Here is an 18,450-nt window from a genome sequence, read left to right as displayed (position 1 = left end):
AACCGACCACTGATTAGAGGCGGACGACTACGTCAGAGAAGGCTCCTGGGGGTAGAACCAAGACGTCTCTGAAGATGCCCCAAACCGCAGGAAAAACCATTAGTGTAAATAAAGTTTTCCCTTCCCTTCCTTCCTTCCGATCTATTTTGCCCTTCAATCAGGTGTCAATAAGTTCACGTCCGAACAAAGTGCGACCGAAGAGTTGCTAAATGCATGAAATTGGCTCATCATTTTGATCACAGAAAAGAAAGAGTACAGTCGGTATCGTAATTATAACAGAAATCACCAATAAACTTTGTGAAAAATCAGCGCCTACAGCGAGAGCTGCAAAAAGGTTGGCGAGCTCACACATAATGCCTCAAATTGCATTTGATATTCGCGCACAGTAAAAGAAAAGTAATAAAGGAGAAGATGACACGTACCTGGTTCTCGCACGCATCCTATATAGTATTTTGTATTTTGGTAGAGTGCATGGCTTAGTGCAACACTGAACCGGTGGTTAACTTTTCGCGCGAAGTGCAGACGTGATTACTCAACGCCGGATAGCGGCTTCGCGACAAACCAACATCGCGGGCCTAGTTTTTGAAGCGACAAGAGATGGCGCTGCCCATTTCACATATCGTCTATTGTACATGCTTGACTGCTCAGTGAGAGAGGGTTGCCAGGTTTGGCTACTTTGCGCCAAATTGGCTACTTTTAGGACCGCTTGGCGACAGACTTGGCTACTCTTTGGCTACTTTTGAAATCGAAGTTAGGGCTGTAAATGGCTGTAATGGGCCTCTTTTTCTGCCATTGATCCATACATCTTTGCTTGAGTGCGTCAGAATGCCATACGCGAACACCATTATTCTGCGGTGCAGGTCTTTTTGTTGAAATTTTGCCTGTAATCATGTCCTAGACTTAAAATACTTCTCGCTCCTGTGTTCACTGGCTCCTGTGTTCTCCCAAGCGAGATTACGCCTCCGCTATGGAATGCTGATATGTAGGTTTCCTTAGAACCAGCAATAAGAAATGTCCCATCTCCATTCACTCAATCATGCACTCAATGCACTCAATGTGCTTCAGCTAAATAAGGATGTGAATTGCTACTTAGCTGATATACCTTGTTTCCTCAGTTGAATACTAGTTCAAAGCGCGTTGATCGGCCGCACATGATGATGCTGAGAATTACAGTCTTGGTTAAAATTTTTCAGGGCAAATACGGTTTCTTTTTAGACGATTACTGGGGAACGGGGAAGAGCAAAAGGCTTTGAAATGCGATGACGAAGGCTCTTCGTATCGTACAGCGATATCCTGAGAGCCATGAGTTCCCCAGTATACGGCTGAAAAGGAAGCCATGTGACCTGAAAAAATTTGACCAAGGCTATGCTTTCTACGCCTTTAGAACATATGAACTGCATGTGGCGATCAGTCTATTTTTGCAATATAAAGCTGAAAAAATATCACAGGAGAGAAACGGAAAAAGAAATAGGCGCATCAAATCAAACCCTTGTTTATGGAGCAGTGAAGAAATTTCATGCAAAAAACATTGCCAGGCATGCCATATCTTATATATATATATATATCTGGGAATTAAAATTGCCATGGCTGTGGCTTAGGAACACCAATTATTTCTCCTCTGAAAAAAAGAAAAACTGTTCTGATTACTTTTCCACACTCTCTTTCCCTTCGTTTTCGTGCTTCTGTCCCATGGTGTTCATGTATTTCCTTTCATTTGATTTGCGATGCTTTTGTAATTCAGAATTATTCGCATTCACAAATTACCCTGCGTCCTACAAGAATTATATATTTCTGTGCGCACTTTATGCTTCTCGTGACGCTTTTCTGCAACCTTGGCGCTACTTTTGGCTACTTTTGACAATTCGGCAGCTGGTTGGCTACTTTTTTGGCTACTTTTCAGCTTTTTGTGGCTACTTTTAAAATTTAGGACCTGACAACCCTGCATTGTGAGACACATGGTGGCAAAATCGCGCGAAGGTGACGACAGGACAAGAAACCACAAGGACGATATAACGTCCCAGTAGCCTTTTGGGCTCCCTCAAAATATTCCAAAATATGTATTAAGGTGCGGAGCGAGCAGGATGATGGTGGCAAAAGAAAAACAAAAGAACCGGTGCAGCATTAAGCACAATGCTCTGTTTGTCACTTGAGGCGTCGGGGTAGTCTGCAAGTTGCCGTTGTCATGTGGTTCTACGTGCATCGGATAAACCGGCCGATGTGTAAACGACAGGTTAGGTAACAGCACATTGCTATACTGGGGCTTAATTAATAGTCTGCCGAAGCATTGCCGCACGTGCGGGATCAACGGCAGAAAGAAAAGGAAAAAAAAATGCACACGTTTGTTTGCAAAAGTGACGATTCATTACAGGCACCGAGAGCAAATAGTCCGTGAACCGGTGGAGCCTTCACATATGCATTTGCCAGGAAATCTGAATCAGCGAGACTTCAGTGGCGTTGACTGATAGAGAACTAGAGCTTTTGGCGTCTGCATTGAGTTATCAGAGAAGTAACTGAGTTGCTTATGTTCTTTTCTTTCTGACTTCTGCTGTTCGGCGAATCTTTCTGTTTACGATTGCTGCTTTGGTGTATTTTTTTCTCATCTGTTCAGTCTTTTCATGCTTTTCTATTCATACCTGCACTTTTAGGAATAAGTTTTCAGTTGGGAGCGCTCATCCTTTTGGCTCTTCGTCCTGCCGTCGTCTTCACGCTCTTTTCCACCATGCATACCAACCAACTCCCCAAAATTTCTGCTCTAATCAGGGACATACGCGCAGATTGTTCAGCAGGGAAATACAACACTACAGGAAATGAAAATACGGTCAAGGCTTCCTGTTTCAACAGACAAAAAAACTGAAATGAAGACTTTCAGCGATATGTATCAGCCGCACTGGACAGTTGATGTAATTAAGACGTGCGAAGAGCGATGAGGGGTCTACTGTCTTGAGTAACGGTTGTTCCCATGAAGATATATTGCCCTCTGTGTATGTGTTCTGTGCAGCAGGGAACTAGGGCACTTGTTAAAAATATACAGGCCACCATGTTCGCTTCTGAGCCATTTGGGCTTGTTTCGCTATGCAAGAGCTCTAGATACCGAGAGGGTTAGGATAACTGTCGGCCCCACGCTAAACAACTTAGGAGTTCCCAGGTATGCTACTGCATCTCCTTCACGCGGCAGCTCGTGTTTGGCCAGTAGCCATATCTGAAGCGTGCGTATCTACTCAAGGTTGCTTGTCAATGAGACGCGATACGCACACGTTCGGGAGTGCCGCTCTGACTGGATCACAAATATTTACCAGCTTTTTTTCCAACAGCACTCTTCGCCGGCGGCCATGGAGTTCGAGCGGGTGCTGAAGGAGATCGGCGGTTTCGGACTTTTTAGCAAAACCGTCGTGGCCGCGGCTGTGGTGCTGGGCACGTGGCACACTGTGATATGCTACCTCGGTCACGTGCTGGTGCTCGTCGCGCCACCCAGCCAATGGTGCTTCGCCAAAGGAACTACCGTCGGCGCCGAACTGCTGGACATGACGTCACTGCCCAGGGGTCGCTGCCAGTTCGTCGACGAAGAGTCAGACGCTGCAGAAAATGGTTACTCGAACGCCACGACCCGTCAGTACACTAGCGCCACCTGTCCGACGGGATGGAGGTATGACAATGCCGAGTTCTTCACGTCGGTCACAATGGAGGTAAGTCTATAGTATATATAGTGCATGCGGCTTTCGTCAAGGAGGACGCTTAGCACCGATTTTCAGGAGGGCAATCTGAACACAACAAAAAAGGACTATTCTTTGATGAAGTGTGTACAGCTAGCGGTTACAACTTTTGCTATAGTCAGCGTGCTTTTTGCCTTTTTCTGCAACTCTAAGCACGGCGCGTATGTTTCCACATCACTTTTAAACAGTAAAATTTTTCATAAAAGAATACTCCGCTCTTTGGGCCGTCTACCTCGATATTCCATGTAGGGCTTCTGCCGCTGCCTCCAGGTCGCAAAACAGAAATTAAAAGACACTGGGCGATTTTAAACAAGAGATAGAATGGCTAGCAGCTCGACTTTTGGATTTATATAACACTTTTACATGCCATTGCCTCCTGACTGGAAAGAAAGGATCAGAAAATATTTTTGCCTAGAAGCAATATTTTAAAGCATGACACATTCTCGACCCCGAGGATGTATGCTTCAGCTGTGACGAGCACTGCTGTTTTTATTAAATTTTGTTGCGAATAACTGAAAATACATTGCGAGGAGATTCCTGAGAATTTATGCAGGAACTCTTTGATTGCCGCACAGTGCGTAGAATTATTTCTGACGATTCATAATTTTTTTTCCAGTTTCTAAAATTTCGCACACGGAACGCTTTTTTGAGAACTTTGGAAGTTTTAATCTAACAGAATAAAGGAACTATAACTGGGAACATTTTGCATTGCATGCTAGACAAACTTATAGCGAACTAAAACAAAATTCACTGGTATACCTTTCATGAGTAAGGAAATATCATTACGCAAACTTCAAGGAAACACAGAACCCAAAAACTTTGGATGAATTCGAAGTTAAAAAATTTAATTTTATTGTATTCTGTCCAGATATTTCAGAAACTATGGATATTCATACCCATTAAAAACACGCTGCAAAGTATCTCTCGCGCAGAAGGTACAGCAGCCCAAACCATTTTTTACCCACGTTGCTGTTTCTTTTCCACCCCTGTTAGGGATAACCAGATGTCTTGAAAGGGCAATGCTGAAATTTTTAGAGATCATCTTTATTATCGTTAAGTGCACCCAGTTATTCTTTTCGGTTTCAAACATGCATTCGTTATTTCTATATTTTTGCAGCTTTCGCGCAAAGTGTCTTGCTAACATTTTAACATCTTTTTTTTTATGAGAAAAGAAACTAATTTTTAGGGGTCCGACTTTCCGGTTTTTGTTTCTTCACATCCGGCAGGCTTTTCTCGATGTTTATTTTAGAAAGCAATTTTCATTTTGCTTGCGAATATAGGTTCTCACAGAAAAATCCTTTTTTTTTTCGGAGGTATATCTGACATCTTTGTGCGACAAAAAGTAGCGTGTAGTTTATCTTGGCCGAGTATTTGTTAGCAAAAACAGTTGACGTACCAGTAATTAAAGCACAGATGGCCGGGTTTAGAGCAATGGCTTCAACATGGACCGCTATCGCCATAAGACAAGCAACAGTATTTAGTTGTAAAGCGAATTGGGCGTTTGATAAAAGTAATTAAAAAAAAAGACTAGGGTGCACGAAAAGCAAATAAACGAGAGAAAAAGAGGAAGGAACAGGCGGACGGCCACATATACACTTTCCTCGTATAGGCAGTAAAATCTGGCCTCGCTCGTGCATGTCGTAAAAACGATGGGCCACTTAAACAATCGTTAGAACGTCGTATCTGATCTACTTCTTCCACCACAGCGCGGTTCCCAGGCCATCTCCGACGTTTGGATGGTCCCGCCGTAGGTCCACTAGACGGCCCAGGAGTTTCCGCAGGTACCCCCGCTGTCTCAGTCCCATCTGTAGACGATCCTGGCTCCATTACTGCGCTGCGGAATCTAGTGGTGGATTTTTGGGGTGGGCCAATTGGGACCCACTTAGGCATCAGGGAATTTCCTGACATACGGCGAAGGGGTTTCGGTGCGACGCCAGCTCTAATGTTATCGCGTTATTAACATTATCTGGTTGTGAAAAAAATTACAATTATTTCATGCTTGCAACACACTGCTCAATGCCAACTCCTTAACTCATGGAACGAACTATGAGAACAGCAAATGTTTCACAGGAATAAAGCCGCGCAATAAAAAAGAAAAGAAAAGTGGGTTGTAGAAGGTGAAGGATACAAACATCCTCAGATTATGTAGTCCGTATGGTCACGACAGCGACGGAGGTGCAGCTGAACCATCGAGAACCTAGAACGTGGCACTTTGCGGAGAAGCTTGTACGTACGTGGGATTTGCGTTGACTTTGGTCTGCTACGGGTACAGACATTGTCAATGTCGCTGCATGCGTAACTTAAGAAAGTTACAACTCTAATAAGCTGAACTGGAGGCCCTAGGCCTTCAATCGACATGTGTCTAAAGTGCTTGGTGGGAAGACAGCGCAAAAAACGACAACCACAGGGGAGGACAAGGTACTAAAGACCGCTACCGGCAACCTGTAGATTTTGACACTGTCGTGTCCGGTCGCTGTGTTGAATGCAGCGAAAGACGCACACGGTACTTTTAGACTTCGTTTATTTAAAGCCGATGAGGGTGCGACCAGCGTCGACCGAGGCAGGAGCCGAACTGGCCGCCCGAAGAAAGGAGGGAGTGGAGAAGCGTCCACGGGAGGGAGTGGCTTCCCAGAACAGGAGGAGGGTGCGGGGGCGCACCGTGGGGGGGCATCCGGCGACAGCGTGCGACGAGGGGCAAGCGGTCGTTAGGAGGAGGATGCGGGTGGTCGTTAGGAGGAGGATTGAGTGGTCGTTAGGAGGAGGATTGAGTGGTCGTTAGGAGGAGGATGCGAACTGTCGTTAGGAGGAGGACGCGGGGGCGCACACACACAAAAGCAATAAGGGGACACAACACTTCCTTCCCCCTTAGAAAGTTGCCTGGTATCGTGCAGGGGGTCGGCGCTCACGCGTGGAGGCGCGCTGGCTTTGTGCGCTCGGGGGAGAAACACTTGTAGGCTGGCTGTTGTTCGCTGTGTCTCCTGGGTCTGTCCTGGGCGAAGTCTCTTCTTCCGGGAAGAGGTGCCAGGCTATGTGGGAAAATGGTGCACGTGTTCTCTCCGCTGGCGGACAGCTCTCAGACGGCGTCGTAAATCTACGCAGCTGGTTGAGATGTCGGCGTGCTACTGTGCCATGTATGTTGACGAGCCAAGAGCGCAGGCCTATGCGTCTGACAATTGTAGCTTCCTCCCAGCGTGGCTTTTTCAGAAACTGTCGGGCGAGGACGCGCTGCCCCTCATTAAGCGTGCCGCAGCGCGGAATTGCTTTTTCTTCCCGGAACGTCTCTGCCTTTGGCTCGGGGAGGATGGCTGTGAGCTGGGTTCGCATTTCACGCTCGAACATCATTTTCGAGGGGGTCTCGCCTGTTGTGCTCTGAACCGTCGTGTGCTGCTTGAAGAGAAAGCGCGCAAGGCGGCGCTGCAGCGAGCCTGTCTGATCTCTTTCAAGGGCGCGTTTTAGCTCGGCTACGTAGCGCTCGGCTTGTCCGTTTGTCGCTGGGTGGTAGGGGGCCGATGTAACTGAGGAGATCCCGTTGTCGCGATAAAACTTGAGAATCTCCGCAGACACAAACGGTGTTCCGTTGTCAGATACTACCTTGCGTGGCAGGCCGAACGTTGCAAATAGTGATCGGAGGTTGTCAATGACTGCTGCCGAAGTCGTCTGTCCCATTTGCCTTATCTCAAGCCACTTTGTGTAGGCATCTACGACCACAAGGAAAGTGCAGCCCTCAATTGGTCCTGCAAAATCAATGTGCAGTGTATGCCACGGTGTGTCTGGCTTTTCCCATTCTGGGACAGGAGCTTTCGGCGGGGCGCTCCGGCTGCTCTGGCAAGGCTTGCATTCTCGCACCACTGTTTCGATGTCGTTGTCAATGCCAGGCCACCACATGTAGCTTCTGGCACACTTTTTCATTGCAACGATGCCCCGATGTCCGGCGTGGATGAGAGACATAGCTTGTGCGCGTAGTTCTCTCGGCATCACAACTCGGGACCCAAATATGATGCAGCCGCGATGGGTGCTCAACTCTGTAGCTCGCCTGCGGTAAGCGTCGAAGTTGTCCCCTTTGAGTTTGTGCACGTTGCCTTGTTGAACAGCTGTGTAAACTAGCCGGAGAGCTGCGCACTTCTGCGTAGATGCTGCAACTGTGCCTGCTGTAAGCGGAGGTTCTGGCAGTGCTTCGAACATCAGAACGTCTCCTGGTGGAAATGGTTCGTCAACAGTTGCGTCTAGTGGCAGACGGCTTAGCGCATCGGCGTTTTGATGTTTACTCCCATTGCGGTAGACCAGAGCGTAGTCGTACGCTGAGAGTTTGATGCACCAACGTGTCATTCGCGGAGACAAAGTTGGTGGCATAGGCCTTTGTGGTCCCAGAATGCCCAATAGCGGTCGGTGATCGGTTATAAAGGTCACCTTCCGGCCGGCAATGTACTGGTGAAAATGTGTCGCCGCGTAGACGATGGCTAGCCCTTCTTTGTCAAGTTGCGCGTAGTTGCGTTCTGCTTGCGACAACGTACGTGAGGCGAAGGCGATGGGAGCTTCCCTTCCTTGCTCGTCAGTTTGCGATAGAACCGCGCCGACTCCGTACGGTGATGCGTCGCAAGCCAAAAGCAGAGGCTTCCTTTCGTCGTAGTGGCGGAGGACTGTACATCTTCGAATCAGGTCTTTCAGGGCATCGAATGACTGCTGATGGCGTGGCGACCATGTCCATGTCACATCTTTCCGAAGGAGTTGGTATAAGTCGTTGGCCACGGTAGCTCTTTGTTCCAAGAACCGGTCGTAGAACGTCAAGAGTCCGAGAAAAGCCTGTAGCTCCTGCTTGTTTGTTGGAGCTCGTGCTTCTGTGATCGCTCGCACTTTGTCCTCGGTAGGGTGAATGCCTTCCGCATCAATTCGGTGTCCCAGAAATTGCACCTCTGGCACCGCAAAACAGCACTTCGATTTGCTTATGCACAAATTAGCGTTTGCTAGCCTTTCGAGAACGAGCTCTAGGCGCACTGCATGCTCTTCAGTGGAAGTGCCACTGATGATGACATCGTCAAGGTAGACACAAACTCCTGGGATGCCCTGAAGCACTGTCTCCATGAATTTTTGAAATATGGCCGGGGCTGCAGCTACGCCAAAAGGCAGTCGCTTGACTTTGTACAAGCCTTTCAGTGTGTTAATTGCCAATAATTCAGCAGTTGACTCGCTCACCTTCAGCTGCTGATACGCCTGGGTGAGGTCCAATGTGCTGAAGACTCTTGCGCCACGTAGTACACTGAATACTTCTTCAGGTGTCGGTAGCGGGTAAGAGGCCGCTTTAGTCGCAAGATTGACGGTGCTCCGGTAGTCTCCGCAGAGGCGTATGGTTCCGTTCTTCTTGCGAACTACGACAAGTGGTGTGGCCCATTCTGAATGCTGCGTCGGCTCGATGACACCTTGCTGCTCCAGTTTGTCCAACTCTTTTTCAACTGAATCTCGGAGAGCAAACGGCACCGGCCTGGCCTTCAGAAATTTGGGTTGCGCGTTGTCCAACAACTCCAGTGTGACCGGGGGCCCTTCGTTTCCTGGAATCTCTTCCGAGAATACTCTTTCGTATTTCTCTTGCAGTTGCTCAACCATGTTCTGGCTCGGCGTCTGGTGTATGCCGCATATCATCACGCCTAGTGGAGAAAACCAGTTTCTCCCTAGAAGGCTTGATCCTGTGCCCTTCACAACAAGCAGAGGTAGCGTATGGGTCTGGCCGTTGTAGTTAACCTGCACGTTGGCAGAGCCCAATAGTGGCAGATTCTGTCCTGACCACGTTCGCAGGTGCGTGTCGTCTTGTTGCAGGGCGGGTGCGTCAGATGGCCATGAAGTTCGGAACGTGTCCTCACTGATCAGAGTACAGGCTGCGCCGGAGTCCACCTCGAACTTAATCAGCTGGTGATGTACGCTTACTTCTGTAAAAATCTTCGGTCGCGTGCCGAGATTCATGGTGTTCAGGTCGTACAACACAGATGGTGTTGCTGATGTTGTTCCATGGAGATCAGATAGCGGCGTATTCTCTGAGGCGTTGACGCTGTGATTAGGCTGGGAAGGTGACTTTATCTTGGCAAGTCTCCGTTTCGTAATGCATGCTCTTTCGATATGCCCTCGCTTGTGGCAAAAATTACACGTGGCTGACTGGAATCGACATCCCTGGGGGTTGTGTTGGTCGTCACACCGCCAGCAGCGTTGTGCCTTTTTGACCGATTTTACAACAACAGAAGGCTTGCGCACCTGGTTGCTTGTCTGGTGTACCGGCTCGGTGTTCCGGCGAATCCCTCTCTGCTGGTGACCGGCGCTCTCCGCTCGAACGGCGATGTCGTAAGCTTTGCTGAATGTGAGGTCCTTCTCAGCGAACAGGCGCTGCTGCAGTGACTCGTCACTCAGTCCGCACACAAATCTGTCGCGTAACATCACGTCCAAGGGAAGCATGGTGGTGTTAGCAGAAGAAGCTGCGTCTCCCTCCTGCCCGGTAGCTGTTGTCGACAGCGTTCCAAAATTGCAGTCGGCAGCGAGCTTCTTGAGCGCGGCTACGTAGGCGCTCACAGTTTCTCCTTCCAGTTGATCTCGTCGTTGGAAGCGAGCCCGGCTGTAGACCTCGGATGGCCTTGGGTCGTAGTGCTTTTGCAGCGCTTTTACGATGTCGTCGTAAGACACTGCCGCTGGTGTGCTTGGCTGAATAAGGGCGCAGACAGTATCGTAGGTCTGCTCCCCGCACAGCGTCAGCAGGTTGGCCCTCTTCAAGGCTGGGTCTGTGATGTTGTTAGCTTCAAAGTAGAACTGAAGGCGTCCAACCCACGATGACCACGATGAGCCGTTGAACTCTGGTATCTGATTGGGAAACCCTCGCGTAGCCATGGCTTGTCAATAGCGTTGCGTAGCGCGGGTCGAATCCACTTTCTCGTCGCCACTGTCGTGTCCGGTCGCTGTGTTGAATGCAGCGAAAGACGCACACGGTACTTTTAGACTTCGTTTATTTAAAGCCGATGAGGGTGCGACCAGCGTCGACCGAGGCAGGAGCCGAACTGGCCGCCCGAAGAAAGGAGGGAGTGGAGAAGCGTCCACGGGAGGGAGTGGCTTCCCAGAACAGGAGGAGGGTGCGGGGGCGCACCGTGGGGGGGCATCCGGCGACAGCGTGCGACGAGGGGCAAGCGGTCGTTAGGAGGAGGATGCGGGTGGTCGTTAGGAGGAGGATTGAGTGGTCGTTAGGAGGAGGATTGAGTGGTCGTTAGGAGGAGGATGCGAACTGTCGTTAGGAGGAGGACGCGGGGGCGCACACACACAAAAGCAATAAGGGGACACAACAGACACACACCTCACAAAGATTTTGACACACACCTCACCTTACAAGCTGTCTAATGCGGCCAAGCAATACCTCAGGACCCACAACTTCACGCTTAATACAACGATTCCGTTATCTCAGGTGGCTCTTAGCTTCAGCGCTAGGTTAATTCCCTGGTGTGAATGATTCTAACCGGCACTCAAGAGCCAGCAAGCTGTGCCTAGACCTCAGAAATGCTGACCTGTCTCGGTTAAAACTGAAGTTGAGAAACTGAATTCGGTGCAAATGAATAGCTTTTCTTTACAGTTTAAACTGAAGACTCTAATCCTAACTACAACCACGTTATATGTTATATGAAGACATCCATTATGTATTATAAAGCAGACTGGTGTATCTTTTACCGGTAAGGAAAAAATATTGTTCAAAATTCAAGAAAGCGAACAACAAAATTTTGCATGACCACGAAATATATTACTACTGTAGGGGTGCGTTTATTAGGCGTCCTCAAGAGACCGAACCGCCGTGCAGGATCTGGCAGCGTAGACGGGCGTAGCCAGCACCAAGAGAGCGGGGCAACTTCGTCGTCGTCAGGCGCAGCGTAGTGTCGGCGCATAACTTCGTAGTCGTCAGGCGCAGCGCAGCGTCGGCGTATGGCGGTAGCGGAACCTGTCACAGTTGGCACACTACAGTTTCCCCCCGGTGAAAAGGAGCCATCCTGGCGTCTTAAGGGGAAGGAAGAACAGAGGGGTCGTAGTACGGCTTCAGTCGGTCGACGTGGACGGTTTCGCGGCCACGCGACGCAAGTCCGCAGCGGGTGCAACAGGCTCAACAATATAATTGACCGGAGATGTTTGCTTGAGAACCCGGTAGGGACCATGATACCGATGCAGCAGTTTCCGCGAAAGGCCGGGAGTTGTGGGAGGCACCCAGAGCCACACAAGGGAGTCGGCAGGGTAGGAGGTAGAGGCCGCAGAAGTGTCGCGGTCATGTTTTTGCTGCCACTGGGTCTGCGTGGTAAACGAGCGAGCAAGCTGGCGGCATTCTTCGGCGTACATGGCAGCGTCGGACAGTGGCGTGGACTCGGAAATGTCGGGTTGGTAGCGAAGAAGAGTATCCATCGTGCAGGGGGGCTCGCGGCCGTACAGAAGAAAGAAGGGAGAGAATCCAGTGGTGGTTTGTGTCGCAGTGTTATATGCGTAGGTGACGAAGGGAAGAACTTGGTCCCAGTTGGAGTGGTTGGCGTCGACGTACATGGACAGCATGTCACTGAGGGTTCGGTTGAAACGCTCGGTCAGGCCGTTGGTCTGAGGGTGGTAAGACGAAGCGGTTCGATGGATAATGCGGCATTCCTTGAGGAGGGCCTCAAGAGCGTCAGACAGGAATACGCGTCCACGGTCGCTGAGCAGTTCTTGAGGAGCACCATGGCGAAGAATCAGGTTATTTAGAAGAAAGGAAGCCACGTCGCGGGCGGAGGCAGATGGTAATGGAGACGTTTCAGCATAACGTGTGAGATGATCCACGGCCACGATAATCCAGCGGTGACCAGCGGGAGTGGGATGGAGGGGGCCGTAGAGGTCTATGCCAACGCGGTCAAACGGGCGGGCAGGGCAGGGTAACGGCTGCAGAGGAGCAGACGAGGTGTGAGGCGGACATTTACGCCGTTGACAGGATGGGCAAGATCGCACAAAGTGGCGAACAAAGCGGTACATGCCACGCCAGTAGAATCGGAGACGCAGACGCGTATAGGTTTTCAACACGCCGCCGTGGGCACACTGGGGGTCCGCATGGAAAGCGGCGCAAATGTCGGTGCGTAGATGGCGGGGGATCACTAGGAGCCATTTGCGTCCGTCGAACAGGTAATTGCGACGATAGAGGAGACCGTCCCGAATAGAAAAGTGACGGGCTTGACGTAAGAGGGAATGGGACGACTTATCAGTCGTAGGACTCGAAAGGAAGTTAATAAGAGTGGCGATCCAAGGGTCTTTCCGCTGCTCGGTGGACATGTCGGCAGTGGCAAGCGAGGACAAGTCGTAAGCAGACACAGGAGCAGGCGATGAAGCACTAGGTAGCGGCGAGCGGGAAAGAGCGTCCGCGTCATTATGCTTGATGCCAGAGTGGTAAATGACATGAATGTCATACTCCTGCAATCGCAGAGCCCAGCGAGCTAGGCGGCCTGATGGGTCTTTGAGAGAGGCCAGCCAGCACAGGGCATGGTGGTCGGTTACTATACAGAACGGGCGACCGTAGACATAGGGACGAAATTTTCCAATAGCCCAAATGATGGCCAAACATTCTCGTTCGGTAACAGAATAGTTGGCCTCCGCTTTGCTCAAGGTCCGACTGGCGTAGGCAACCACATATTCACGGAAGCCAGGTATGCGTTGAGTGAGAACGGCACCCAGTCCAATACCGCTGGCGTCAGTGTGGATCTCAGTAGGCGCAGTCGGGTCAAAGTGGCGCAGGATGGGAGGCGAAACCAAAAGGCGGCGCAAGGTGTCGAAGGCGTCATCGCAAGCAGGCGTCCAAGCGGAGAGGTTGGAGCTGCCTGCGAGTAGCTGGGTCAGAGGAGCGATGATCGTGGCGAAATTCAAGATGAAGCGACGGAAGTAAGAGCAAAGGCCAACGAAGCTACGGAGCTGCTTCAGTGAGGTGGGCTTCGGAAATTCGGCAACTGCACGAAGTTTGGCGGGGTCCGGAAGAATGCCGTCTTTAGAAACTAAATGTCCTAAAATGGTGAGTTGTCTGGCAGCAAAGCGGCACTTTTTCAAATTCATCTGGAGCCCAGCGTCAGTAAGACAAGTCAGAACGCACTCGAGGCGGATGAGATGAGAAGAAAAGTCCGCAGAAAAGACGACGATGTCATCGAGATAGCAAAGACAACTCTCCCACTTGAGTCCACTAAGGATAGTGTCCATCAGGCGTTCGAAAGTTTCCGGGGCGTTGCAAAGGCCAAACGGCATGACGTTGAACTCATATAAGCCGTCAGGTGTTATGAAGGCAGTTTTTGAGCGATCAGCGTCAGCCATGGGCACCTGCCAGTAGCCTGACCTCAAATCCAGCGAGGAGAAATACTCAGCTCCCTGCAAGCAGTCCAGGGCGTCATCGATTCGTGGCAGGGGATAGACGTCCTTGCGTGTGATGTTGTTGAGCCGGCGGTAATCAACACAGAACCTGATGGAACCATCTTTCTTTTTTACCAACACAACAGGAGACGCCCAGGGACTGTGGGAGGGCTGTATGACGCCCCGACGGAGCATGTCGTCCACGTGATCAGAAATGACGCGGCGCTCAGAAGCCGAGACACGATAGGGGCGCTGGCGAAGAGGGGCGTGTGTACCGGTGTCGATGGTGTGCGCAACGACAGACGTACGGCCCAAGGCAGTCTGAGGAAGATCGAAAGAAGAACTGAAGCGCTGGAGGAGGGCGACGAGTTGATCACGTAGCGCGGGTGGAAGGTCGGCGTCAATGGCACGGTGGAAGACGTCGGAGGGCGGTGGATCATTCTGAACATCACAAGAGCTGAGCACATCGACATCGAAGGAAGCGGTGGTATCGAGAATAGGGTAGGGAAGGCAGGAATCAAGTTCTTCAATACGCCCGAGGCATTCACCTCGGAGCACTGCTGACGGGCACGAAGATGGGTTCGAGACGTAAATTGCACTTTGTCCATGGTCGATCGTCAGAACAGCAAAGGGAAGCAGGAGGCAGGGATGGCGGGAAGCGTTTTCGGAAGGCGTGAAGAAAACAGTTGAATGAGGGACGCCGACACAGGAGAGCGGCACGAGGGCAGCAGAAAACGGAGGAATGTCGGTATCAGTCGCGACCACAAGTTTGGCAGACTGCGTAGGTACGTCGCAAAAGGGAGCGTCGCACAGCGGAGAAAAGGCGATTTCAGCTCGAGCGCAGTCAATAACGGCACGATGAGTCGAAAGGAAGTCACAGCCCAGGGTGATGTCGTGTGAGCAGTGAGACAGCACAATAAACTCGATGGTGTACAAAACATCTTGAACGAGGACACGGGCCGTACATGCGGCTGAGGGATGAATGCGCTGTGATGAGGCGGTGCGAAGCGAAAAGTCAGAAAGTGGGGTAGTCACTTTGCGGAGTCGGCGGCAGAGAGCTTCACTTATGACAGATACTGCAGCGCCCGTGTCGACGAGGGCGAGAACCTTGGCACCTTCCACGAACACTACGATTACATTAGCGGGACGACACGGAGGACTTGAGGAGTTCGAAACAAGCGCAGTTCTTGCCCCCGGAACTGCGGCTGTTAGTTTCCCTCAAGCGCGGAGCTAGAACGTCGCAGCATCGGAGAAGGGGAACGGCGTCGAGGGGAAGGCGATCGGCGAGTGGTGTAAATTTGGCGATCAGGGGAAACAAAGGGGGGACCAGGTGGCCTTCTCGGCGAGGATAGTTCGGCATCGTACGGGTAGGAGCGCAGGTCAGGTCGAGAAGGCGGAAGGCGCTGGCGGCAAAGCCGCGCGACATGGCCGGGCAGACCACAGGCGTAACAGATGGGTCGGTTGTCCGCAGTGCGCCAGGGATTGGTAGGATGTGGGCGAACCCTTGAAAACGGAGCTTGAGACGGGGGCTCAGACGGCGGCGGAGGACGGAAAGAAGGGGCGGCCTGGTAGGAATCGGGTGCAGGCGTATGTCGTGGCCTGGCCACCGCTTGGGCGTACGTCAGGGGTGCTGTCACAGGGGTGCTGTCACAAGAATATTTTATATTCTTTCCAGACATTTTCCAATAAATGAGCGTGCGCGAGCATTAAAAAAAACATGTTATTTATTGAATCTTGTTCTGTAGTCGGGCCATGGCAGGCCCCTTGCTTCTAACAGGGCGGTCACATGTACAAGGAATTTGTTACAAGGGGCTTCGGGAACTTCAAATTGCGCATAGATGTCGTAAAAATATCTACCGTTTACATGATGTGCGTTGTCCATGGATCTGAGCGACAGAAATGTTAGCGTTCGCCTATTTATCATGGTAGGCTAAACAGAGGCGGGGGATTTCACATTACATCATTCAATTATTTTCCTCATAAATGGACACTGAAAAAAAAAATTCTACCTTCGCTTTTTTCTAAGTAAAAATTGATTCCGTTGTCCTTCCTATGTATGTTGATGTTTGCCCGACACCAAGAGACGCATTTATTGCTTAGAAAATTGAATTTAACATTATTCCTGCCATTGAGTTCAAACCATGACGTATACAGCAAAAATGACTCCATGGCCCTCGTTCTGAAGCGAATGGCGATGTAGCAGAGCCTCTTCGATCCACCCCAGAAAATCTATGTCGATGCACACAGTTTACCTCAGAAATCGGCCGGTGATCGCGAAGCCTGTAATTTGTTTTTCGGTCTCTTCTAGGTTGGAAAAGCCCCGTTTTCTGTGAGGTTGTGATATCTTTGTTATCAGAACGCCGTAATGTATCGATACAGGCCAAACCAAAATTTGTGCTCAGTTCCTTTAACTGCGCCTATGAAACAAAACGACAGGCGTTTCACTGACTTTTTTTTACATCTACAGTGTGTGTACAGCCTTTAAGAAGGGCCTCATAAACGCCCTGCATCTGAAGGAATATTAGGCAGTACGTTTACAATGCTTACGAACATTGGTATAATGAACAATACCAGGCCAGAATGTAATAAGATAATAAAAATGTTTATAACTATCACATAAAATTTTATTTTTTTGTGTGTTTTATTGACTTTTGAACGATAATATTTCATTACCTGTAAAGTATAAGTGAATGAATTTTATATCGTTTACTAAAGAGTTTACATAGAACTCACTGTAAATTAGTTTTAATTTCTTTTCTGGGAAACAGACCTCCAAAGTAAGGAAAAAGGGTCCCTCTGCACCAGTGTTACAAAATTATACGGAAACAAATAAACTTTTCAAATCGAAACGAGTAACTGGGCACACTCTATGATAATGAAGAATGTTCTCAAGCACTTTTGAGGTTCGTCCTTGACACATAATTCATATTCATAACCAAACTTGACAAAAACATTGACAAAAAAGGTCCCCTAAGAGGTGCTGTGTATGCAACACGAGCAATATTACGGAAAATATTTTAATGCTGTTGAATACTCATGCACTGTATAATATATGGCACGACATAAATATAAATATGAATTTTTTTATGGATCCCTATTTAAAGTTTTTTAGATTTTTTTGCTTAAATTTACCCATGAAAGATATGTCGATGAATTTTATATTAGGAGATAAGTTTATCTAGAATGCTGCGTTAAATGTTAGCGGCTTTTGGAGCGTTTCTTTTTATCGATAAAAACTTTAAAAGTTAGACAAGGATGTTCTGGGGGCCAATTTTGCTAGAATTTTGAATCAAGGATGAAAATTACAAGCAATCAAAGATATCCGGAAGCACTCTTCGGTATTCATAGCTTTGCTGTGTGAATTCTCCGGCATCTCCTCCTAATCTACATAGAGTTACTCGCAACGAAATTTGAAAAAAAAAAAAACAACAACAACAACGGACGTGGGCACAGGAGATCACTTTCTCATGATCAAGAAATTTTCGTGCTTCGAAATGTTTTTCTGGACAAAAATGATTGCAAATCCGTTCTTTCCGGTCAGGAGGCAGTGAGATAAAAATACAAGGCAAATACAAGATGATATCTTAAATTGTCCTACATATGTCCTACAGAGAAAAACGTATTAAATTTTGGAGCGCTTCAAACAAAGGGCACGGTACAGAGGCTGATGTGAGACGAGGGCTCATTATCCGGAATCCCACCGGACCACAGCGATCAATTTTGGACTCGCGCAGGTCTTTCGGTCGCAGCCGGCGCTCTCTGTGTCATGCTCCGGATGTGTGCAAAATAACGGATGCCTTTTAACAGTTGCACGAAGAAAGTTTCTGAAGCTTTGGTCTTTCCCCTGTAGCTTCGTAGTGAGTCCTGCCAAAAAAGGAAAATAAAAACATTGCAGGTACACGTACGATACACTGGTGTACAAATGCTACAGCAAAGCATTCGCACCGATTGCCCATCTTATTGACGCTAGCCTTATCTCTTTATTTTCCTGCTCTCCATAGCTCACCTCGGTAACACAAATAACCTGTTCCCTTCTCCACATGCGCTGTGTTTGCAGTGTAGTGCCAAGTAAAGGGTATACTCCTTTATAGCCATCGGTTAATTGATATTCTTATCCAAATGAGATTGGACCTTTCGATGGAGGTAGAGTGCTAAAACACCTTAGAACTGAGATTTCGGTACTGGTTAAAAAAAGAAAAAAAAAACATGTGGTCAAACTTACTTCCTTGCTGTAGACTACAACACAATTCATTGTCCAGAATGTGGCTTTAGCCTGTAAATTTCCAGGAAAGCTGAATGCTGATGAAACACAGCTGTCAGTTTTCATCAGTGCTCATCCTGAATGCTGATGAAAGTTGATGGCTATTTATAGTGTTTATTCGAATTACTGCAT

The 18,450-nt window shown here is 49.0% G+C and overlaps 1 protein-coding gene across 1 annotated transcript in view; it reads left to right on the top strand.

Moving 5' to 3' along the window:
* LOC149342397 (solute carrier family 22 member 7-like) overlaps nt 1-18,450 on the top strand; it is a 60,526-nt gene that overhangs the window by 24,213 nt on the left and 17,863 nt on the right. The window contains exon 2 of the mRNA XM_089544680.1: nt 3,312-3,683. Within this exon, the coding sequence (XP_089400806.1) occupies nt 3,330-3,683 (354 nt within the window). The 5' untranslated portion in view covers nt 3,312-3,329. The remainder of the gene's footprint in view (nt 1-3,311; nt 3,684-18,450) is intronic.

This window comes from Amblyomma mixtum, chromosome 5, assembly GCF_055824585.1.
Source record: "Amblyomma mixtum isolate Tamu chromosome 5, ASM5582458v1, whole genome shotgun sequence".
In the NCBI taxonomy this organism is placed as follows: domain Eukaryota; kingdom Metazoa; phylum Arthropoda; class Arachnida; order Ixodida; family Ixodidae; genus Amblyomma; species Amblyomma mixtum.
This window is presented reverse-complemented; position numbering and strand designations above follow the sequence as displayed.